Source organism: Nymphalis io, chromosome 4 (assembly GCF_905147045.1).
Source record: "Nymphalis io chromosome 4, ilAglIoxx1.1, whole genome shotgun sequence".
Classification (NCBI taxonomy): Eukaryota; Metazoa; Arthropoda; class Insecta; order Lepidoptera; family Nymphalidae; genus Nymphalis; species Nymphalis io.
In genome coordinates, this window is record NC_065891.1 from 13,615,012 (window position 1) to 13,639,914 (window position 24,903).

Consider the following 24,903-nt stretch of genomic DNA (forward strand, 5'->3'; position numbering starts at 1 on the left):
AAGGTTGGGTGAGCCAATATAACTACAGGCACAATGGACCAAATATCTTAGTGTCGCATTGGTGATGTAAATAATATTTAATAATTTTTACTGTACCAATAACTAAAGGCATTGGTGACCGCTTACCATCAGGTAGTCCACATTTCCATCCGCCTAACAAGAATATACAAAAAATAATAATAATAAAAATAATAAAAATAATCCATTTCAATGTAAAGTTTTAGTTTTAATTATATTAATAAATCAGTTTATTCACAGCTGAGAGATATCCCCCTCGTTATAGTTCTCTAAGGCTTTAGAAGGGATTTTTGATTTCCCCAGAGCTTCAGCTTGTACTACTGTATCTGGTAACAAGTCATCTGACACGTCGGGCACTAGGAATGTAGTAAGACCAGCTAAGAAGGAGACAGTCCCAAAAACCAGGGATGGCAGACCAGACCAGTAGGTTATCTGCAAAATAATATTATTAATTAATTTACTATTAGCAAATTTCGTCACTTGGACATTTATTGAAGTGAAAATTCATTCTAATAAGACTAAAATTTGATTGCAATAATTCTGACCTCAAATTATTTCATTTTTGTTACGCACGTTTAACGTATTTAAACTTTTTGCAACGCACTCTGATTGCAATTCTCAAGATTGATTAACTGATTTAATTATTGTTAAGGCTTTTAATGAGAGTGGCAGGAGACGGCTCGTCTCTGCCAACTGAGGCAAAATATAAGCATTTTAAATAATTATCGCATTTTTCACAAAAACCACTGGTGCCAAACGAAAATTGACTTGAACAAAAATGGCTATTTTCTAAAGTCTGCAACTTTTGTAAAAAAACATTTTCCTCTAAGATCAATATTTTTACAATAAACGTGAAAAACATTTTTTTTTTTCTAGATTTGATTTTGAAAATAAAGTATGCAGTTATTTGGCTATCATATTCTTTAATCTTTATCAGCGCGTCGAAATAATATATCTATACAAAAACTTAGATCAATTAGAGATTTGGATATTTCAGAAGTAAACCCCAAACTTGTACATACTATACATACAATCACATACACTTTGATATATAATAACTTTTAAAAATTCAATTTAGTAATTCTATACATAAAATAAATCTGTTACTTATCGCTGTCTGTACATGGAATATATATTAATAAAACTATTAACGCAATAGAACCCAAAACAATAATTGTTAGAATTTTTATCTGCGTGTTTGTGTACGCTACTCTTAGAAAACGCTTAACGGATTTGAGTGCGGTTTCACTAATGTATTGTGGCTAACTTCACTTAACTTATTAAAAAAAACTTACTTATTAAAAAAAACAGATTAACGTTTTAGTTTTAAAAAGGATACAATTTCTTGTGAAGGTATCGTTTGCAGACACAATAAATAAAGCACAGACATTTAAGTATATCGGAAAAGATTTAAGGGAATGATGTTTTTCTCATGTATAAGTCCAATTTTATGTTGCACTATCTAAATCTGGGTGCGGCAAAAACCGAATAAATACTAATAACCTACGAAAGTAAAACTAAAAATGTTGTATATACTGAAATATTATAAGTCTGCTCTTAGTGATTTTTTAAGTTATACGCGGGTTATTTAATATTATGAATATTAAGTAAAGATTCTATTACCAGAAGTGGAGTCTGCGGCGCGATGATGGAACCGATGCGACCGAGCGAGGAGCACAAAGCGTGCATCGAATTCCGGGTATACGTCGGGAACAGCTCCGACGTGTACATATATGTTATGGCGAAAAAGAAAGAACTCATCAACTTGCCCGCCATGAAAAATGAAATGGAAATCCATGGTAAATCTAGAAGAAAAAAACGTATACAATTTTCTAAACTTTTTTGGGCATATCTCGAAAAACAATTAGCTATTTTATATTTAAGTTCAAAATACATACAAAAATCAAAAGCATTTTTTAATTTGAATTACTGCGTGATTTGTTTCTTACCAACTGGTATAAATGGAAGCGCCAAACACAAAACGGCGCCAATAAAGAACGAAAACATCAATGGCAATTTCCTTTTAAAATTAATTAATATGTAAGTAACTATTATGTTTGCTGGAATTTCTACAGATGCTACCAGAGCGAAATTTAGATATTTATTCCCTTGTAAAGATACAGAATTAATGATCATTCCATAGTTAACGAATGTAGAGGCTGTCCACCAAACCAAACATACGAAAAACCTTCTCCTTAATTTGCTAGATTTGAATGTATCTTTTAATAATTGTTTATAAGGAACATCTGGGCTGACTTCACAAGATAACTTTTCTAAAACGTCCTTTTCTAAAACAATATTATTTTTTTTAGCTGCCTTTTCAAGGATAGCCACAGCTTTTTCTTTCCGTCCCTTAGTCAGAAGCCATCTTGGACTTTCATCGAGCAGATATATGTAGGTAAAAAATAAAAATGTTGGTAAATATATAGCTCTTAAAAACCATCTCCAATTTGGTGTTAACCAGGCAAAAAGAGACAACGCCATTCCGCCAAAGCAATATCCAAAACCGCACATCATGTAAAACACAAGTCGCTTCTTAGTGGAAACTATTTCAATCGCTGAAAAAAATAATATTTATATAAAACTTAAAATAATGAAGAATTCTTAATAATGAGATAAATAAAGGCACAAGAGATATCACATAATAGGTGCCATAGTAAGTAATGCGTTGTTGTTTGTTGCCAATTTTAATGAACGAAAGTGACCACTTACCAAAAAAAAATGCACTCAAAACTTAACTAAAAGAATTACAACTGTCTGGTGGTACAGAGAAAATTCGTCTTCAATTACCTCTACAACCGTAGTACAACCTTTTTATATTAATAAATTTTCACTTATAGTTTTCGGTTGTTACCAATTATTTGCGATACCAACCAATCACTTAATGCATAAATAGAGCTCGACAAAAATACATACAATGCATAAAGGATGTTAATAAATTAACTTACTAAGTACATACATTGGAGAACAACAATCCCCTATGGCTGCTTCAAGGAATTCCATAGCAATATAGAACCAGTACCACATCGAGAAACTCCTTACAATACCAAAAAATCCCCCCAAGATACCTGTTATAATTACAGCAGTCTTCCTTCCAAGTCTATAAAAAGGGCAAACATATTATTATAAGCAGTCTACAGCATTTTGCTAACAAGAAAACAAGTGGAAAAATAAGTATGAGTCTATTCGGAAATGCTGTTTAAAATTATTTTTTTATCCTTTTCTTCAGAAAATATTTTTGTTTAGTTATAAGACTTTTCATGAATTTAAAAATTCGTATATGAACTGGTCAGGATCGCTAGGATGACTGTATGATTATAATTTATTTATTATTTCTTGTAATTTACAGGTTGCTTACGCAGCGTTTTCTTTAACTTTATTTTAATACTTTCAGTGTCATGTCGTGCAATGTGTAACTCTGTTATTAGTGCTAATAAGTTTGCTATAACTATTACTTCACGTAATATTTCTTAAAAAATTTTTAAACACTGTATGTAATTTCATTCAAAATCGAAATACTTTATTCAACATGGAAGCATTACACTTACTTATTGATAGTGAAATTGGAAACTACCACCGGTTTGGAAAAGAAACACCCAGCCCCGAGAAGAACCAGCGAAAGAAATTCAGCGGGTTTTTTTACATATGTTTTATTTACATATTCTCAATGTAAAAAAAATAGACATTTACAAAAATCGTTTCACTCCCAAGGTGTAATACCATCCATAAATTCAATTATTGTTTAATAACTAGTAGCGCACAAGGCAACTAGCAACAGGCATTTTGAACGCTTTCTGGGATCCTGTTGTAGAACCGTATACATTTTCCATTCCATTTCCATTTTTTTATACAAAAGAGTTACTGACTCTATGCAGTCGAGTAACAGGAGTAATTTTCAAAAAACGCTTTAAATTTAAAGTACACAAATAAATTGCCCTATCGTAAAATTTAATATCGTTTATGTTTTTTCGTTTTTAAAACATAAACATAAGTAGTTACTTATCAAATATTAATATTTGACTTATCTGTAAATAATATTAATATATACAAATATTAAATAATGTATTGGTATTTATGTTGTACAATTTTGCCTGCATCATTAGTTCAGTAAGCAAACTACTTTACTAGTTAACTTTAAGTAGGGCTTTGTGCCAGCTCGTCTGGGTAAATATCACCACAACTCATCACAAATTACTGCTACCGCCAAACAGCAATACGTAGTATTGTTATATTGCGGTTGGAAGGGTACTCGTAACTACAGACACAAGGGACATTATATCTTATTTTGCAAGGTTAGTGCTATATTGGGATGGTTAATATTTCTTAAAATGCCGATGCCTATGAGCGGCGGTGTCCACTCACTATCAGGAGGCATCGACCCATCTGCCTTCTCATATTATAAAAAAACTGGTTTTGTCGTGCGACTACGATTAAAAATCTAAAGTGCTATTTTATTAGAAGCGACTTATAGTTATTACTGATGATACGATATTTATAAAATAGAAAGAAAGTTAGTGTCTGTATATGTCCCACTGCTGGGCTAAGGCCTCTTCTCCATTTTGAGGAGAAGATTTTGGAGCGTATTATCGCCACGATGTTCCAATGTGGGTTGGTGGTTACACATATGGCAGAATTTCAATAAAATTAGACAGCTTGAGGTTTCTTCGCAATTTTTTCCTTCACCGCCGAGCACGAGATGAATCCGTAACCGTAACCGTAACAGCCTGTGAATGTCCCACTGCTGGGCTAAAAGCCTCCTCTCCTCTTTTTGAGGAGAAGGTTTGGAGCTTATTCCACCACGCTGCTCCAATGCGGGTTGGTAGAATTCACATGTGGCAGAATTTCAGTGAAATTAGACACATGCAGGTTTCCTCACGATGTTTTCCTTCACCGTAAAGCACGAGATGAATAATAAACACAAATTAAGCACATGAAAATTCAGTCGTACTAATCTGAGTTTGTATAGGAGCCTACTTTTATTTTATATTTGTATATATTTAATGTATATAATTCTTATGTAAATAAAATAGTTGTTTCTTAGACTTAAAAACAAAATTAAAACGTCCGATTATTATTATCTGGTTTCTGGTGTTATATATTACAATGTTACATTAAAGATGGACAGCCATATTAAATTTTAGTAGCAAAACGTGATTTTATCTTAACACGTTTTTTTACTGTTAACAATAAAATAACTACGTCATTCAAATAATAACTATTAAATCACGTTTTGAACGTAATATTATATGTAAATGAATGGGCACTGAAATAAAATTACTGTTGAGATGTTTCATACATAAAATAACAATGTTGTATTTCGTTTATAAACTATGAACTTATCTTCATCCATTTTAACTTTTAATAGCCCAATGGTAATTCCCAAGCGACACGAGTCGCAAGTTCGATCCTGATCTCATGTGCTATTGTTGTACCAGTTCCTTGCACGAGCTAAAACTAAGGGGCGATAGGTATATAGTAATATTTTGAAAACTAGCGTTAGATATTACTATTGTGATATAATTAGTATATATAGTATACTTTTAAAAAATCGTGTATATAGATTAATAGTTGAAAGAATAGTATTAAAATCAAAAGACAGTGTAGCACACGTCTTACGATGCTGTAGCATCTGTGCATGTGATAGCGGCAGAAATCAGCGTACCAGTTCTATTAAAAATGCTAGTGGAAGCCCTAGATTATTTGTAAATATAATTATTCAATCAGTTTCTGTCTCAATGACCTTTAGCATTACGAGTATTAATCAGTAACAGCCTGTTAATGTCCCACTGCTGGGCTAAGGCCTCCTCTCCCTTTTGAGGAGAAGGTTTGGAGCTTATTCCACCACGCTGCTCCAATGCGGGTTGGTAGAATACACATGTGACAGAATTTCAATGAAAATAGACACATGCAGGTTTCCTCACGATGTTTTCCTTCACCGTTAAGCACGAGATGAATTATAAACACAAATTAAGCACATGAAAATTCAGTGGTGCTTGCCCGGGTTTTAACCCGCGATCATCGGTTAAGATTCACGCGTTCTTACCACTAGACCATATCGGCTTATAGAGTGATTTGATCTGAGATGATTTCACTTTGACCAAGAGTATTAATCAGTAAAATGTAAATATATGATAGAAGAATGAAAATATAATAAACAGAAAAACTATTTAATTAGTTAATTTATGCTGGCCAAATATCAGAATCGTAATAAGATGTAAAAAAACTAAATCCTCAATTTTATATTATAAAGCTGCCTGGAAATTAAAATATACAGGTACACAAAATAACACATACATAAACAATAAACTGATAACAAGATACAACGAAGGCACGGACAACAGATCTGTGGAAATTAAAAGATAATATAAAAATGATAATAATAATTTAGTAAGTGGTAAAATTGGTGCTAATAATTACCGATCAGACATGGGCCCAACGAGAAGCAATCCGCACATATATCCAAAACTGTGCACAGTTCCGACCAACGTCCTCTTCCATTCATGACAAGCCAGCTGAAACTGTCATTAAAAATTGTAGGAAAGTTGACGATTTAGAATTACAACATCGGTACCAATAATGTCTGCCATCTTTTCACTGAGTTCACTGTCAACTTGTACCACATAAGCACGACAAGATGAACACCACACCACACAATGTTTTTCACCATCAAGACAAGTGTTGACGTAATCCGCTAATTTAACTAGGAGTTGTGTTGTACTTTTTTAGACTGACTACCAAATTGTTGTGTTGCTAGTATATCATTTTATGTATAAAATAATTACATTATTCTTTTAAGCATACTTTTTAAATATTATAATATTTTTTGAATAAAGATCAAAATAATGCAAACAAGTTTAAAATATAACAGCCTGGTAAGTTAATTATTGTCGATCCAGCATTGTTTTTTATATGATAATATGCATGTACTTGTGTACGTAATTAATGTGACGTAATTAATCAATATTTTAATTATAATTAAATAAATTATAAATATGTGTTAGATATGATTATTTTAATGAATACTATATATAATTCGTCAACATTTAAATTGTATTATGATAAAAGCTAACTGGTCAATTTAAAAATCATCCCAAAAAACAAATAAAACTTGTACACCTGATTGTCTTCCCACGAACACCTAATATTTATATTAAATTTCGGGTTGGTTGGAACTGGCTTAACATTCAGTTGCCAGATTTACCCATGGGTAGTAATTACGGGTGAATTTTACTAGTAAAAACTTGCCAAATGAAAATTTTGTCTAGTAGAGGTCATATATATTGGTTTATGTAATAATCTTTAACGACCTTATTTATACGAGTTGTTTTGCGGGAACTTAGCTATTTAAATAAAGTAGACGAATTTGTTACGACTAACGGCGGTCGTCGTACACAAAAACTACGTAAAAATTAAGAAATCGAATTTCAAAACCGGAGCTTTGAAAATTGGCACACTTCGTCTACTAATTCGCACATTATTATTATGTAAACAAAACATTCCAGATAAAAATTAATCATGACTAACTTAAAAATAAGAATGTATAAATCCTCAATAATTTATTTACCCCCAGTTTCAATCCCCAAATATGCATGGATTAATAAACAAAACTTATCTCTTTTCTTTACCTACAAATTACACATAGCAAATAAGTTAGCAACTATTTGATATTATCGGTGGAGTTGTATAATTATTGAAACAAAATATATAAGGCCAAGGTCTCGGGAAGCATTTATCATACTTGTTATTTTTTTATCTTTACTTCTATTTTGTATACGATGCTTGGAGTTTTTTGTTTCAATTTATCAATATTGCGTATATACACATATGCTCTGACAGAGTTTAATAGTTCCTTCTTTTATTTTCCAGAGAAAATCTTCGAGAATAATCGATTTTAAAATTTTGGGATGATACCGATTACGATTCGGTACTCCGGTCTGCGCGAGCCACCAAAAAAAACACAACCGGAAGGGGAATCGCGTTCGTCTCTTCCAAGCTTGAAGACTGGTAAGATAGCTCCGTCGACACGTACCCTCCCCCATGAAGAGTAGAATATAGCTAACACATTAGTCTAACCTAACCATTGCTATGGTTTTCGAAAACAACCTGCCAGTAAAAGCATGACGAGGGCAGGTTCACGTGAGACAGATGGATGACCGTAAAATTCCGCCTAATTCTTTTTTTATTGCGGAATAAACACTACGCTGATTCCGAATAAATGAGATAAAGCCAAATGGATGACTTCGTTTTTTTATATTTAATTAAATAATAATTGTTCTAAAATTATTGTTCTATAATTATTTATATAACCACCGATTCAAAATATTAACAATTACGAAAACTTAATTTTGAATATTTCGAATTGGAAATAATAACAATAGTCAGTTTGAAATGATTTAAGAAAATCATTTTAATATACCATATTTAAACAATGCTATGCCTTCTTCTTTCGAATGTCAAATCATTGATGTCAGAAAAGAGAAATTAATGTTTCACTTAACACCCAAAGATCGATAATAAGGCTGTAAAAACATTATTTGTCTATCTTATTTGTACCTTATATATTTATCTTATTGTATCATTGATTGGCATTTACAAAATAAATATAAAATGTATATCTGAAAAGTTCGTTATACTATCGTTGTGTTTTAATTTTGATTATTTATTATTAATAGTATACATACATACGCTACAAAACTGTCCGGATCATCGTACAGCCACTCCGAACAGACTTGCGTCGAATTAGCAGAACAGGACTGTGAACTTTCCAAGTCATCTTTGCATCTGCAATTAAAAAATAATTATTGAAGTGAGAATATTTAATAACAGAAAAGAGAATATTTGTTTTTACTAAAATATAAATTACATTTATATTTGAATATTAAACGAGGATCACAAATCACAAAATGTTCTATAGCAAATAGCGCTGATATTTCAAATACTTAAAATTTTACAGGTCAGAAATGAAAGGAATATACCGTTAGAAAACCTAATTATATGCTATCTACTGCCATATATTCATCAAATAACAGTAGAGCAGCTTGTTAAACAAAAATCTACAAGTCTTTTCATTTACAGCAGATGAAGTCTTATACCACAAATTGCACATGCTTTTTTAATTACAATTATTATATCAATCAAGAGCCGAGATGGCCTAGTGGTTAGAACGCGTGAATCTTAACCGATGATCGTGGGTTCAAACCCGGGCAAGCCCTGCTTGCTTGCTTCGGTGAAGGAAAAGATCGTGAGGAAACCTGCATGTGTCTAATTTCACTGAAAATCTGCCACATGTGTATTCCACCAGCCCGCATTGGAGCAGCGTAGTGGAATAAGCTCCGATCCTTCTATTCAAAAAATGAGAAGAGGCCTTTACCCAGCAGTGGGAAATTCACAGGCTCACGTTATATCAATAATCTTATTTAATATCAAATATTCTCCGTCAGCGTTAATAACATCTTTTTTTAAATGTTTTCGATCCAGCAGTAAGGGATTTCGAGTCGAGCATTGAGCCTTAAAAATGAAAGGGGGAAGCTTAGAAATGAAGATCAACTTAATGGCGTCTTACGACATCGCACTTCGGATTAGAGCGTTATCGGAAAGGGCTAATCTTTAACGTGTACATTCGAAACATTAAGTGACACTCCACCATCTTTGTCCTGTTTTAAGCTTTTGAGAACTAGTTGATCACATTTTTAATTTTCTATAAACTAGCACGAGACATTATCACCCGTGAAAAGTTAAAGTAAACACGCTCATAAAGACCTTCTATTGAAAACCGGAGTACAAAAGTCCCTCATATTTTTTTTTATAGAATAGGTAGGCAGACGAACAAATGGGCCACCTGATGGTTAGTGAACACCAACGCCCATAGACATGGCATTGAAAGAAATGTTAACCATCGTTTACAATGTGCCACCAACCTTGGGAACTAAGATGTTATGTCCCTTGTGTCTGTAATTACACTGGTTCATTCTACCCTTCAAACCGGAACACAACAATACCAAGTACTGCTGTTTTACGGTAGAATAAAATAAGACTACTCCATTAATGGATTGGTAAATGGTAACTTTTCAAATGAAAAAAAAAACTATATTATTTTTGCAACATTATAATTCTGTATGACATTACATTTTGTAAATTATAACTAACGAGTATATTCGCATATCAATGGTTTTATTTTCAATTGTAAATAGGTGTCATTCTGGCCAATGGATCACCTGATGGTAAGTCGTCACTACCACCCATTGACATTGGCACTGCAAAAAATATTAACTATCCAACCATAGGAACTAAGACGTTATGCCCCTCGTGCCTGTAGTTACACTCACTCTCCTCACTCAGCTCACTCACTCTCAAAACTGGAACACACTAATACAAAATATTGCTGCTTGGCGGTACAATGTGTGATGACTAGGTAGTACCTACCCAGGATAACACCAATTGCACCAAGAATATGCCCAATAAAATAAGAACATCAAATAATGGAAGTTTTTAATCACATTTATAAGACTGATTATATTATTTTTAAATCGACGTGTAATCACCAAATCATCAGTTGTATTTAAAAAATCATATTGATAGACTAATTACAATATTTGTCTGTGCGAGACAATTATCTAATGTCAATAGATATTTATGGCATAATTTATATTTCTTGGTTTCCTCAATAGAATCACAGTTTTAACGGTTCGATAAGAGTTGGATTGGAGTTGAAAATTGAGGCTAAATTATTTCTTAGTGCAGCACTACACCTCTTCCAAATTTTTACCTTTCTTATAATTATAACTGTACGTTTTATTCCTGTAATGACATTTTATATATAATCAGTTGTAGCTTAGTAAAAACATAATGTTGAGTTATATGAGACGATTATAATCTTATCTACTTATTAAAACTGCACGTACGTTACGTAGCTACACCTACCGTGTAATGGTTTGATTGTCTCGTTTTTCTAGTAGCTAGATAAGGCCGCTGATCCGGAAGTCCTAGGTTCAATTCCCTGGTAGGGCCAATTAAAAGTTATTGAATGTGTCTGTCAAAAAATTCTCAGTAGCAACCCGGTCTGGAAGTTGGAAGTGGAAGTTGGTCCTGCGAATGAACTCTTTCCGGTCGTGTCGGAATTCCATACCATCAGATTATGAGAGTTAAGGAATAGAGAGTGCGCCTGTATTTGCGCACACACTTGTACACTATAATAATAATAATAATAAATAACTTTATTCACCAAAAAGAAACAAAAAAAAAAATTAGGGTATAACATCTCTTGTGCAGTTGACTAATCTCTCTTGAGATTGGCCACAGTGGCCGAAATCGGTCTGGAGGACATTTGATTAAAAGTTTAGTTAAAACATTTATATACTTTTTTATATAAGTATATGAAATAATTTATATATGAAGAACAGTTTTAATATCGACTTGTCCGAAATAATCAAAACGCATAAAAGTAAATTAATAGCCTATTAATGTCCCACTGTTGGACAAAGGCCTCCTCTCCTATTTGTGGAAATTTGGAGCTTAATCCACGAGGCTGTTCCAATATGGGTTGATGGATACATGTGACCGTTTTAATTTCCCACATTTGGGTTTCGTCACGATAAATTATAAAAACAAGTTAAAAATCAACGGTGCTTCTCTGGGCAAACTTTGAACACGGAATCATCGCTTATGTGCTTGTTTCTCGTTGTGTAACCACTGAGACATCAAGGCTAATCTAATGCGCATGCTTAATAGCAATACACGAACAATATATAAATAAATAAAATATATTCACTGACCTCTGACATCGTCAATGGAAATAAGTGACCATTGACCGTTAAGCGACCTACTTATCGCGTATAAAAAAACAACTGTCATTGTATTCGAAAATTGAAATCCGTCGTCACAATATTTGACATTTATCTTTTTAACTTATACCCGGATTGAAACTAGTGATCATATTTCAAATGATCTATGATTTATAAGAGAATAATACAAATTGATTACACGTATTTGATTACACCGGGCTTCGTCCAAATCCAGTGAACTACATAAATTATCTATTGCGGAGCATTTCAAACAGTTTCGGTTAATTATTTTTGTAAATTATTCCCAAATTATATCAAGAAGTGAACGTTTTACGTTAAACATTTCATTTTAAATATTTAATTGAAATCTCAGAATATTCAATTCCAGGACCTCGGGATCTGCAGCCAGTAGACCAACGAGTCTGTATATTTATTTCATTAACATACAGTAGGAAATATAGCAATTTAAACCAGATAGGTCCTTTTTTTCTTGCAGTGGAAACCATCAGAAAGGTACCCGGGTCCTATGGGAGTGAAACCGGGTTAGCTGGGATTCTTACCCACTAAAACCACTGCGATGGCCGTCCTCAGCACGGATCGGAGAGGCTGCGGGATCGTGTTGATATAACGCATCCGCGGCCTCTCACGGGAGAGCCACGAGTGGAGCAAAGCACGGGCTTTGCTCCACTCGTGGCTCGGCGGAGCTCTCATTAGGGGGCGAATTTCGCCCCCCCGCACTCCTCGCTAATGCGTACGGCAGCGCGAAGCCATCATGGCTGCCGTCCTCCACAGGGCCGTCTGAAATAGGACACGTGAGGCCCCCACCTCACGCATCCACGGCCCCAGGGTTACGCCCTATCTTTTAAGCCCCGGGCGTCTGGGCTATGGGAAGGCCGAGACGAGGCCGTCGTCGTCTCCACCGAGCAGGATCGGCCCTTTCCCGTTCCCGCTCCGCCGTCGCCTTCTGAACCATGACGGTCTCACAGAAGGAGGCTACGGCCCTCCACGCCGATAAACCAGATAGGTCCTAATATAATTTAACATTACGTACTAAAATAGACTGTACTGAAAACTGAAGTATGATTACAACTGAAAATTTGAGAAATTCTCTGAATTGTACAGAATTTTATTCTTAAATCATATTTAAGATTTTTTATTTTTTTTACTTTTATCTATACATATAATAAAAATGAAACTGATCGCTGTCTGTACATGGAAAATATATGAGTAAAACTATTATCGGGGGTCTTTATCAACGCTATATATGATCAATCATATTAAAAAGGGTTCAGCTTATGCTGGACACGCAGCTTTTAAACGCGTCCACGCATTTTTTTTTTTTATATGTCCGGGATGGCAAATGACTCTACTCCACCTGATGGTAAGTGGTAGTAGAGTCCAAACGCGACGACGGCCAGTACAGTCGGGAAGAATGTTCTGTACTAGCCGTCACCGCCTTGCCGGCCCGCAAGATGCCTCTTCACGCCTCGTTTGAAGGAACCCGGGTTGTAAGAGGAGGGGAACACGTGAGCTGGTAAGGAATTCCATTTTTTGGTAGTGCAACAAAGAAAGGAGTTGCCAAATTTCTTTGTGCGCGATGGAATTGATGTCACAGTTAGGCGGTGATATCGAGAACCAGCTCGCGTGGACTTAAGAAGGAAGGGGAAGCAGGAATTAGAGAGAATAATTCCTCAGAGCACTCGCCGTGATACAGACGATAGAAAGCGCTCAGTGCTGCTATCTCGCGACGCAATTGTAAAGGTTCAAGGGTGTTTGTGACCTTTACGTCGCCAATAATGCGTACTGCACGTCGCTGCAACCGGTCCAAGGCCTCCAGTAGGTACTTAGCGGAGCCATCCCAAAGGTGCGAGCAATATTCAACGCAAGACCGTACCTGTGTTTTGTATAACAGGCACAGTTGTTGTGGCGTGAAAAAACGCCGCACCTTGTTCAGAACTCCGAGTTTTCGTGAAGCTGTTTTTATAATAGCCTCGATGTAATCCCTTGCACTAAGGTCGCAGCGAACGTCCATCCCCAGCATGGCGATTTTGCTTTGTATCATCAGCGGTATGCCACAGAGGGAGGGATGAGGGTAAAATGGTGACTTTTTCGCTGTGAGAGCGCATACCTGTGTTTTCTTGGCATTAAACTCAACAAGATTATCAGAACCCCATTTGGCGATGAGCTCTAACGTCCTATCGAGTTCAATGACAAGATCCCTCCGCCTCTCCTCAATTTCCGCTCGCCCAGCCACTGCGCGTCTGTGGTATCCACCATGCACTGTACTATCGTCTGCATAGCAATGTATGTTCCCAAGAGAGAGCATATCATTGATATGCAAAAGAAAGAGTGTGGGAGATAGCACAGATCCCTGGGGGACCCCAGCATTCACTACATAGAATTGTGAAGCGCAACCATCAACTAAAACACGAAGGCTACGCTTGTGTAGGAAGCTGGCAATTCAGGTGCATAACTGAGTAGGCAGACCATATGCCGGTAGCTTGGAGAGAAGACTTCTGTGCCAGACCCTGTCGAAAGCCTTGGAGATATCGAGGCTGACAGCCAACGATTCTCCATGCTTGTCGATAGCTTCACCCCAGAGGTGTGTTACGTACGCTAAAAGATCACCTGTGGACCGTTTTGGTCGAAACCCGTACTGACGATCATTAATTAGACAGTGATCTTCTAGGTAATGGATCAGTTGGTTGTTTAGAATACGTTCCATCACCTTACAAAGTACTGAGGTGATAGCTATTGGTCGATAATTTGCCGGGTCAGACCGATCCCCTTTTTTGGGAACCGCTTGCACATTAGCTCTTCTCCAAGCCTCCGGCACACATCCCGAAGAGAGAGAAAGTTGGAACAGGCGCGTTAACACAGGAGACAGCTCCGCCGCGCACTTCTTCAGCACAATGGCTGGTATTCCATCAGGACCGCTAGCTTTCCGTATATCAAGTGATTGCAGCTCCGCACGCACATCACGTTGCCTGATTTTGATGTCAGGCATCGTGTGGCCACATGAAGGTATTGTTGGTGGCTGCGCACTACAATCATCGATCACAGAGTTGTCGGCAAAGAGTTTAGCCAGGAGGTGGGCTTTCTCCTGCGGACTGTGAGCTAGCAATCCGTCCGGATTTCTGAGCGGTGGCAGCGAAGGTTGGCAGAAATTGTTTTGCACAGACTTGGTCAGACGCCAGAAGCTACGGGAGCCCCTAGGATGCGAAATAAGGTCACGACCAATCTGTACAATGCGCTGTGCATCCACTCTCGTGTATGCCTTCCTACAGGACTTGGAATTTTTATTGTAGTTGGCTTTCCGTGAGTCAGTGTTAGATGCCCCGCTAATTCAGCCGTTGATCCACGCGCGATATGCCGCCTGCTTAGATGATACAGCGTCAGCACATTCACGAGTGAACCAACGGTTACGCGTACCCCTATTGATGAGATCTGAGCTAGGAATGTAGTATTCCATTCCTAACATGATCTCATCAGCAACAGCAGTGGCACTAGCTGTCGGGTCATTCCCACTGAAGCAACGTTCCTTCCAAGGGACTGACGCATAGTAATCGCGCATACCGTCCCAATCTGCCGACTTATAGTGCCAAACGCGACGTTTGCATACCGCTGATGGCGGCAGCTTGGCCTGTGGCACTTTGGTAGATATAAGGCCGTGATCCGAAAAACCAAGTGGAGCTTGAACCACAACCTGATATTCCACCGGGTGAGAAGTCAGCAGAAGATCCAGTAGAGAAGGCGCTTGCCCATCAATGTCTGGGATCCTGGTGTGCTGATCAACCAGTTGGGTCAAGTCGTGTGTGAGAGCAAAAGCATGAGCAGTTCTTCCAGCATGGTCAGTTTTGAGGGATTTCAACCATGATTCATGGTGAGCATTAAAATCCCCCAAAAACACCAATTCCGCGTTAGGAAACTGCTCTTGCACAGCATCTGCCACCCAACTAAGATGGTCAAATAATCGGCTTGTCTCCAAGTCACCATTGTGGGATCTGTAGAGGCACACGTAGACTCGACTCTGACGAACCAGGTCCACACGTACCACCAACATGGAGAAGGAGGGGTCCTCCAAGCAGCGCAATCGGTGACAACAAACATCCGCCCTGGCGAATAAGCATACTCCGGCTTTCGCTTTAAAAGATTCTTCTAGCATGTAGCCGGGATAGTTAAGGTAGCTGGTGTCGGCAGGGCGGAATATTTGCATCTCCGTGAGAAACAGCATTGCTGGCCGTGCTGTCTCGAGATGGTGGTGGACAGCGTTGAGATTAGCGTGGAGTCCTCGGATGTTAGAGAACTCGACCTCAAACAGCGTGGGTATGGTGGGGGTGTGTGCACCGCTGAACGACCGTTATTTCTTACTTGCGCTACCATTAGGAAAAATAAGGAAAAGAGACGTGAAGCGAGCGACGTATTGCCACGATAGGGATGGCATACTTTGCGTATGGAGGCGTGTTTTCCCAAATGCTTGCCAAAATGGAAAATATACTGATCCGCCGGACGGAAGGGCCCCCGAACCCCCCCGGAAGTGGCCGCCGGGACCCCACCTTCCGGTCACCAACCGGCACGACGGTCCACCCCGAGATTATGCGTGGCCTGGTGGGGTAGATACTACCCACTCATCAGATATTCTACCGCGAAACAGCAGTACTTGGTATTGTTGTGTTCCGGTTTGAAGGGTGAGTTAGCCATTGTAATTACAGGCACACGGGACATAACATCTTAGTTCCCAAAGTTGGTGGCGCATTGGCGGTGATAGTTAACATTGCCCGAGATGGCCAGTGGTTAGAACGCGTGAATCTTAACCGATGATCGTGGGTTCAAACCCGGGCAAGCCCCAATGAATTTTCATGTGCTTAATTTGAGTTTATAATTCATCTCGTGCGTGATGGTGACGGTTCGCTCCCACGTAAAAATAGGTAGGTAATGGTGAAAATATGGTTGTATTTTAAAGTAAGAAGCATAAAAAGTTATTATGGTTAGAAAAAAGTATATTACGGCGTTTTTTTCCACCAATTAACTTACAGTAATGCCTGTAGTTTGCCTTTATATATTAAATAGTGACCTAAATGTGTTGAACCATAATTTATTTTATTTTTTCTAAAATAATGCATTATTTGCGTTTTAATAATTATGGTATTATTCTTATGAAATATATCAAGATCATAGACAGTTTTTAGTACTTTGTATAGTTTTGACATATTTTGACAAATAGTTGAGTGGGTTGAAAATACTCAAATTTAAGTATTTGTTTTCGCTTTGTAAATAACTTTGTAATTTAAAGTTCATAGATTAAGTAGGTTTATAGGTTAACTACTTCTTATTGTTTTGTGAAATTTACACTTAGTCGATTTTAATACCATTGAGTTTTAAAAGGACACAATTTTCTGTGAAGGTATCGTTTGCAGTCACAATAAACAAAGCATAGGAAAAGACATTCAAGTATTTCGGAATAGATTTAAGAGAATGGTGCTTTTCTCATGCCCAATTGTATGTTGCTCTCTCTAAATCCGGGTGATATATAACAGAAAATAAACTAAAAATCTTGTATACTGTGTATACTGACATATTATAGGTCTGCTCTTAGTGACTTCTTTAAGTTATACGCGGGTGAAACCGATGGTATAGCTAATTTTTAATATAAAATTAAATTCAACCAAAATCTATGTTGAATATTTCTAATTTTAGACTGTCGATATTTTTAAAAGAGTTTTGAAGATTATCCTAGTGTCCTGGTACATTATTCACAGACGGCCATCTGATCTCAAAGTAAGCAGAGCTTGTACTATGGAAAAGCAGACAACTGATATACTACATATACTACTTTTATTTTGTAAATACATACTTATATAGATAATTACACCCAGAATCAGGACAAACTGTATCAGACATAGTGATGCTCACAAATGTCTGTCCTGGGTGGGAATCGAACCTACAACCTTACATATCAAGGGAAGTATCTACCAACCACGCTAACCGGCCCGTCAATTAATCTAAGATAAAGGGTTTTCGGTCAGAAAACAAAGCGCTTACAACTCAATACACATGACTGTATCTGACAACTATCAAATGTTTGTATAAATAATGATTATATAAATACCTGTAATTTACTTCCTCAGCAACAAACACAAAATTCGCGCTATACAAAGCATTTGTGACAAACGCGAAAAATGTTAAAATCATCATTTGTAAATGATAGCTTTGAAATATTCCAAATTTCCCGAGGATATCGTCCAAATCCATTTTCTTTTCACTAATAACTTTTGGCGTACACATTTTTGTTACACTTAATAGAAAAATGTAATATTCTTTACTCAAAGCACAATTTTACTCTGTATTTTCATATTGTAAAAGGTTCGCTGATATTTATTTGCTTAAGTATTAAGCGTAGAGAATTCCGTTTGAAAGATAAACACGTCTGTATCGCTTAATCGATAGTGAATAAACTCAGATGAAAATTTATTTCTTTGTTATCTGTGAAGGTTACCGTCTAGAGTATACCGTCTAGACTAGGTATATTTAGAGCAGTACAATTCTATTGTGGTATATTTTTTGATAATCTTATATTTTTTTAATATAAATAAAAAATATAAGTCTTCCTCTTTCTTTTTCTTTTCTTTTGCCCGATTTACCTCACTACCTACACCTACATCCAGTGGGTCAATCGCCTGAATGAAAATTTTAATGTATACAATATTGAAATTTTGCACAAGACAATCAGTAGCAAACCAATCCATTCTAGCATCTGCCATTAATGTATTAAATATCTTTAAATATCTTATCACTAGGTGATAGAAGCAAATATTTATTTTACTGATTTGGTGTTTCCTAGGTGGGTCTTTGTTGTTTTGAATTTTGTAAACGATGAAAGAAAAAATACTCTCTTGTAAAAGTGATTGGTATAAATTTCAGAGCAAACTTCGTTATCTAGATATGGATTCAAAATTTGTTTGTCACACAATTTATATTGTGTGACAAACAAGTTTTAATAATCAGATTTAACCGAAGTTATCGTTTGTTTTTGTTCATTTATTAAACGTGTTTACTGTTACTTATCAATTTTTTTTATGTAAAGAAAAAAAAATGAACAAAAGATATATCTAAAACTACGCCTAAAACTGTTGTAAATAAGAAAGTCTCAGTACAACTGTGTGACGTTGTCGAAAGTTAATACCTAAGCATTTTGTATTGCCTCCACGACATGCATGCATGCTGCTTTTCAGTGATTAAATGAAAAAATATATATAGTATACCTAGGCGCTACCTAGTTATTATAGTAAGTAAATATTTTAAATAATATAAAATACTTGTTAAGTTCAATAAACGCAAGTAATGCTATCCTAATAACGAAGAGCAAATATTTTATTAGTAATTGCGATAAAAAAAATTTGAGTTACAGAGATATTTAAAACGTTCGTAAACAATTTTATCATACATTAAAGCAATAAATGAAGTTAGCTATAGACATAGTCATATATAAAAATTTATAGAGCTGCTATAAAATGTAATGTTGCGAATTTTTTTTATCATTTGATATAGATCTAAAACTTTAGTTTTTGCATTTAAAAAGTATATTAAAGAGTAAAATAAATGTGTTGTTATTGGTTCCAACACTTTTCTACAGCAAATTTAAAGGCGTCATCGAAATACATATTTGTTAAAGGTGGATTTTTGTTGAAACGGTCAAAATGCGATTTAACCATCGTATGTTTATATAATGTTGCGTAGTTAGCTGAATTATTTTATCAATAATGCAAAGATTATAAAGACGGATAACAAAGTATAATAAATTCGGGAATCTTATATGTATATATATTTTATTTCAGCAATATATGTATTGCGTAGAAAATAGATTTTATTATTGATAATAAATTGAGCTACATCGTAAAATCATACAAGACGGTTTTATCGGTTCGAAAAAAATCTGATATCCATCGTATTTTCGTTGTTTCAATCCATCTTAGGTAAAATCTTTGATCTACGCAAATTTCCATTGGTCATCATACTTCCCATGTCGTATTTATTGGTGTCGATTTGGCAGGAATGAGGCGTTTATCACATAGATGCACTCGTGATCGTGATTCCAATCGACTTGATCCGCGTCGGATTAAGATTGACGCGTTTTTAACTAATATTGTTGGTGATGATAAGCAACACTCGATTCCCCCACTCTCGTTATCCGATGGAAAGCCAAATCCAGCACGACTAGATAGAGATCACATACCGAACCAACGACTTTAGGTGCTAGACACGGGAGTCACACACTATCAACTTCTAGCCTCCAGGTTAATACTGAAATTTTTGAACAAAAAAACCACATAGCTTTTTACTTTACCTAAGGATTTCGGGATTCTTATAGGCCAACGACCAATGAGGCATTCATAGAGGCTTATTAACAAATTCCGCTATAACAGCTATATATACTATCGTGTGAGAGTAGATGTGCTCAATTTTGTGCACTTGGTGCGACTGACATTGCCAAGAACAATAGTTGCATTTGTTAGCTATCATACTAATTAAAATACACCTATGTCAACGTTAATTCAAATAATGATTTATCTTTGTTATATTTCTTTTATTCTACACTAAGTAAATAAAAATACTTTAAATAATAACTTATTATACTCAGTAGCTAATTTAAAAATGATAGCAATTTAAAAATCAGCTTATAGAAAACCTGATGGTAAGTGGTCACCAACGCCTATAGACCTTGGCATTATAAGAAATGTTAACCATCGCTTACATCGCCAATGCGCCACGCCTGTAATTACACTGACTCACTCACCCTTCAAACCGGAACACAAACTTACCTAGTATTGCTGTTTTGCGGTAGAATATCTTATGAGTGGGTGGTACCTACCCAAACGAACTTGCACAAAGGCTTACCACCAGTTAATTAAAAGAAAGTAATAAATTAACATACTTATAATTATTTATTATTTCCTGAACAATGAAGACAAAATTGTCCGAGGCAAACATATTTATACAGAATGTTATAAATGACAAAATCATTATCTCTAAATGATAACATTGAAATACTTCATATCTGTCCAGTATATTGTCGCAATCCATTTTCATCACACGAACAGTATTTATTGGACACAATTGTTTATCACAAACAGAACTAGATAAATAATTATTAATAACATTTCCTATATAATCATACAACAAAAATCACTGCATTTTCTAATAACCTTCTTACTATTTGTTTAAATTATTCAAATTAAAAATTCCGTTTAGAGGACAAACAATTCATTACGATATAAAGAAGAATGAATAAATTCGATTATAAATTGCAAAATTTATTATAATTTATTATAATAATTTAAAGCATATTGTGACAATGAATTTACAATAATTTTAATGTTATATTTATATATCGTTATATGAATATCATTTGAAAATTAGATATAAAGATATTTTAATTTTTTGGAATTTCCCGATATAATGAAGTCCTGGTGATGATGTACTCCTGAATGTTTTCAGCCTTTTGAATCTGTAATTTTAACTTAGATGATACTTATTTGATTATTTGATTACGTAACAGTTGTACCTTAAAAACAAAAATTTTAACTGGCTAATAACTCGAAAACAGTCATATTAACTAAAAAGTTATTTTGAAATTAGCCACTTCAATTTATTTATTTTTGTAACTTACTTCAATTTTTATTTTGTACTTTACATAAATACAGGATTAATCTTACACATACATAAAATATAATTCAATATATATATGTATAAGACCCTGCTTATAATAAATTCACATATTTATTTATTTAACGAGTCAAATTATTAATATTCGCCGTGTAGTTTAATTTCAAAGACATTTCCTTGAAAACACCTTCACGTCAATCTTCCATATTATTCTCTTTATGAATACAAACATACAACGAAGCTACTAAGTATATTTAACAATCTATCATTACTGACAAGCTTATTTGTATTTCTAGGAAAGTCCTATAAAGTTACACAGTACACTACCAGCAGGTGAATGTCTCACTGCTGGACTAAGACCTCCTCTCCTTTTTTGAGGAGAAGATATGGAGCTTATTCCACCACGCTGCTCCAATGCGGGTTGGTGGAATACACATGTGGCTGAATTTCAGTGAAATTAAACACATGCAGGTTTCCTCACGATATTTTCGTTTACCGTTAAGAATGACAAACACAACCGTCAATGAATTACAAACACAAACTAAGCACACGAAAACTCAGTGGTGCTTGCTCGGGTTGAACCCACGATTATTTGTTAAGATTCACGCGTTCAGTCTTATTTCTATAAAGTTATTAGTGGAAATTGTTATATCAACAGAACCATAATTTTATTAAATATTTAACTGGAATGTTGTAGTACGTTTTTAAATGCATCGATTAAATGTATGATAAGCACTTGTATTTAAATGTGGTAATATATAATAGTACAATAAAACGTCCTGTCTGCCTAATAGTTATTTTAAAATAAGAAAATTGAATTAAACGATTTATTGCACGATTACAATTAAATTGCATTCGATATTTAAATCAAATTTGTCACAATATACATTTTAAATTTTTACCTTACCTCGTATACAAAAAAAAACGGTTTTTACGTTCCCATTTTATTTAAATTTTAAAAAGTATTTCTTTCTTTTTAATAAGTGAATCACAAATTATTGTTTTCAAAGTATGTTTACATCTGTCTTTTATCTTTTATTAATCGTTCATATCGTTCATAAGCTAATGTTTTTAAAATGGAATGAAAAGTCTTGAATAGCACTGTGTTGTCTCTATAACAATAAGCAATAATATTTATATTCATGTAACGAAGTCACTGTTGTGATATTAGCAGTCCTTATATGTATTGCGAAATGTCAGTATAAATTTATGCAAGGCAAATGGATACACAACAAATGGAACTATATAGAGCTTGTCTTTTGTCACGCTCCGATATTTCACGGTTATTTAAGGAGGTCCTTAGTATGTATTTTACAAGAGGATGCACAATTGTGTTGATATAACGCCCCTCCCGTACTGTGTTCAACTCGTGGCTCGGCTGAGCTCTTCTCAGGGGTTACACAACAAATCGTCCTTCATATTGAGATTTATAAGTTATTTCATTTAGATCTCTATCAAGATATACATCTAAATAATATATTTATAATCCATGTTTCAATCCCCTTTTATCCTTAAAGATTTATAAATTAATTATTATTATTTAATTCGATTTAATATGCGATAATCAAAGCATTTCACGTCTATTTTATACATTGTTTCTAACTGACTGAATGTTCGTTATGTTAACCGAACCTTCTTAAGTAGAGTTATGCAAAGAAGACAGCCGACAAATGTAATTTTCGAGCGTACCCTGCGTCCCTCGAAAAGTTCTTACAACTCGGTAATTGAATTACTATCGTCCTCATGAAATGCGTTCCCCTGAACTTTGTTTTATCTTATTCTTCGGCCGAAACTATTGTACTAATTTTATTACGAAATACATTTATATCACTACTTTTATACCATTCATTATTAGTTTCTCGTATCTTGTTACACATTTTACGTATTTTGTAACATATAAATAGTTTTAAGTATTATTTTGAGTTCCTTAATATTGATATACCGTGGTTGCTTTGACATATACCTGTATAAACTGAGGAGAGGCGGGAGAATCTTGTCATTGAACTCGATAGGACGTTAGAGCTCATCGCCAAATGGGGTTCTGATAATCTTGTTGAGTTTTATGCCAAGAAAACACAGGTATGCGCTCTCACGGCGAAAAAGTCAACATTTTCCCGTCTTCCCTCCCTCTGTGGTACTCCGCTGGTGATGCAAAGCAAAATCGCCATGCTGGGGATTGACGTTCGCTGCGACCTTAGTCCAAGGGATTACATCGAGGCTGTTATAAAAACAGCTTCACGGAAACTCGGAGTTCTGAACAAGCACTCGCACCTTTGGGATGGCTCCGCTAAGTACCTACTTGAGGCCTTGGACCGGTTGCAGCGACGTGCCGTACGCATTATTGGCGACGTAAAGGTCACAAACACCCTTGAACCTTTACAATTGCGTCGTGAGCACTGAGCGCTTTCTATCGACTGTATCACGGCGAGTGCTCTGAGGAATTATTCTCTCTAATTCCTGCTTCCCCCTTCCTTCTTAAGTCCACGCGAGCTGGTTCTCGATGTCACCGCCTAACTGTGACATCAATTCCATCGCGAACAAAGAAATTTGGCAACTCCTTTCTTTGTCGCACTTCCAAAAAATGGAATTCCTTACCAGCTCACGTGTTCCCCTCCTCTTACAACCCGGGTTCCTTCAAACGAGGCGTGAAGAGGCATCTTGCGGGCCGGCAAGGCGAAGGCGGCTAGTGCAGAACGTTTTTCCCGTCTGTACTGGCCGTCGTCGCGTTTGGACTCTACTACCACTTACCATCAGGTGGAGTAGAGTCATTTGCCCTCCCGGCGAATATAAAAAAAAATAAAAAATATGATCGGATGCGAAGTGCGTCGACTGTGTCACCATTGTGGCGCGAACCCGGACACCGCATAACGTAGGTTACGCGTATAAGTAGATCCTGGTCCGCGAAATCTCTGCGAGCAGTCGTTTAGGTGATGATACGCAAGAAATCGGCGTAGAGGTTCGTAGCCTTCTAGTAGTCTTCGTAGTTCGTCTATATCTTATGGCCATACTACTACTGGATCTGACATAAGTATAAACCGCTCTTTACACTAACACACAACCGAGGACATAATCATCATAAAATAATAAATGCACTTCTTTGAACCTAACCTACTCACTATTTAAAACGGAAAACAATAACGCCTGTGGTACCCTCGCTGCACAGTGCCCTGCCATCGAGATAAGGAATCTGGTATGTATCTAATTGTAAGATCACACCTTACAATTATCTGAAGACTAATGGAGCAAGAGAATTGATAACTAAGTATTGAAGAAAATGGGAAATCTGACAATTTTTTTTTAAATGTTCGCTTTTAATTTAATAGTGTCCAATCGTAGGTGGGGCGAGGACGAGCAAGTGATCCACCTGATGGTAAGGTAGTCCACAACCCGTAGACATTGGTACTCTAAGAAATGTTAACTATTCCTTACATGCCACCAACCT

At 35.8% G+C, this 24,903-nt stretch overlaps 3 protein-coding genes across 10 annotated transcripts in view; 1 reads left to right on the top strand and 2 right to left on the bottom strand.

Annotated features, from left to right (window-relative positions):
* LOC126768150 (tumor suppressor candidate 3) overlaps positions 1 to 24,903 on the top strand; it is a 534,937-nt gene that overhangs the window by 476,335 nt on the left and 33,699 nt on the right. Inside the window, exon 7 of one of the 2 annotated variants that reach the window (XM_050486089.1) lies at positions 8,952 to 8,963. The exons of the other annotated variant lie outside the window; for it this stretch is intronic. The gene's annotated coding sequence lies outside the window, so the exon portion shown is untranslated. Of the gene's footprint in view, positions 1 to 8,951; positions 8,964 to 24,903 lie in introns of those variants that run through there. 2 annotated transcript variants of the gene reach the window in all.
* LOC126768130 (exocyst complex component 7) overlaps positions 1 to 24,903 on the bottom strand; it is a 287,887-nt gene that overhangs the window by 167,986 nt on the left and 94,998 nt on the right. The gene's annotated exons all lie outside the window — the stretch shown is intronic.
* LOC126768132 (organic cation transporter protein-like) overlaps positions 212 to 24,903 on the bottom strand; it is an 86,731-nt gene continuing 62,039 nt past the window's right edge. The window contains exons 1-7 of one of the 6 annotated variants that reach the window (XM_050486054.1): positions 20,143 to 20,221; positions 8,700 to 8,799; positions 6,436 to 6,536; positions 2,967 to 3,118; positions 1,968 to 2,576; positions 1,642 to 1,823; positions 212 to 450 (exon numbers count right to left, since the gene is read on the bottom strand). In XM_050486054.1, the coding sequence (XP_050342011.1) occupies positions 253 to 450; positions 1,642 to 1,823; positions 1,968 to 2,576; positions 2,967 to 3,118; positions 6,436 to 6,536; positions 8,700 to 8,799; positions 20,143 to 20,186 (1,386 nt within the window). In that variant the 5' untranslated portion in view covers positions 20,187 to 20,221 and the 3' untranslated portion in view covers positions 212 to 252. Of the gene's footprint in view, positions 451 to 1,641; positions 1,824 to 1,967; positions 2,577 to 2,966; positions 3,119 to 6,435; positions 6,537 to 8,699; positions 8,800 to 17,907; positions 18,235 to 20,142; positions 20,222 to 24,903 lie in introns of those variants that run through there. The other 5 variants (XM_050486053.1, XM_050486052.1, XM_050486055.1 and 2 more) reach the window with 5 other exon arrangements.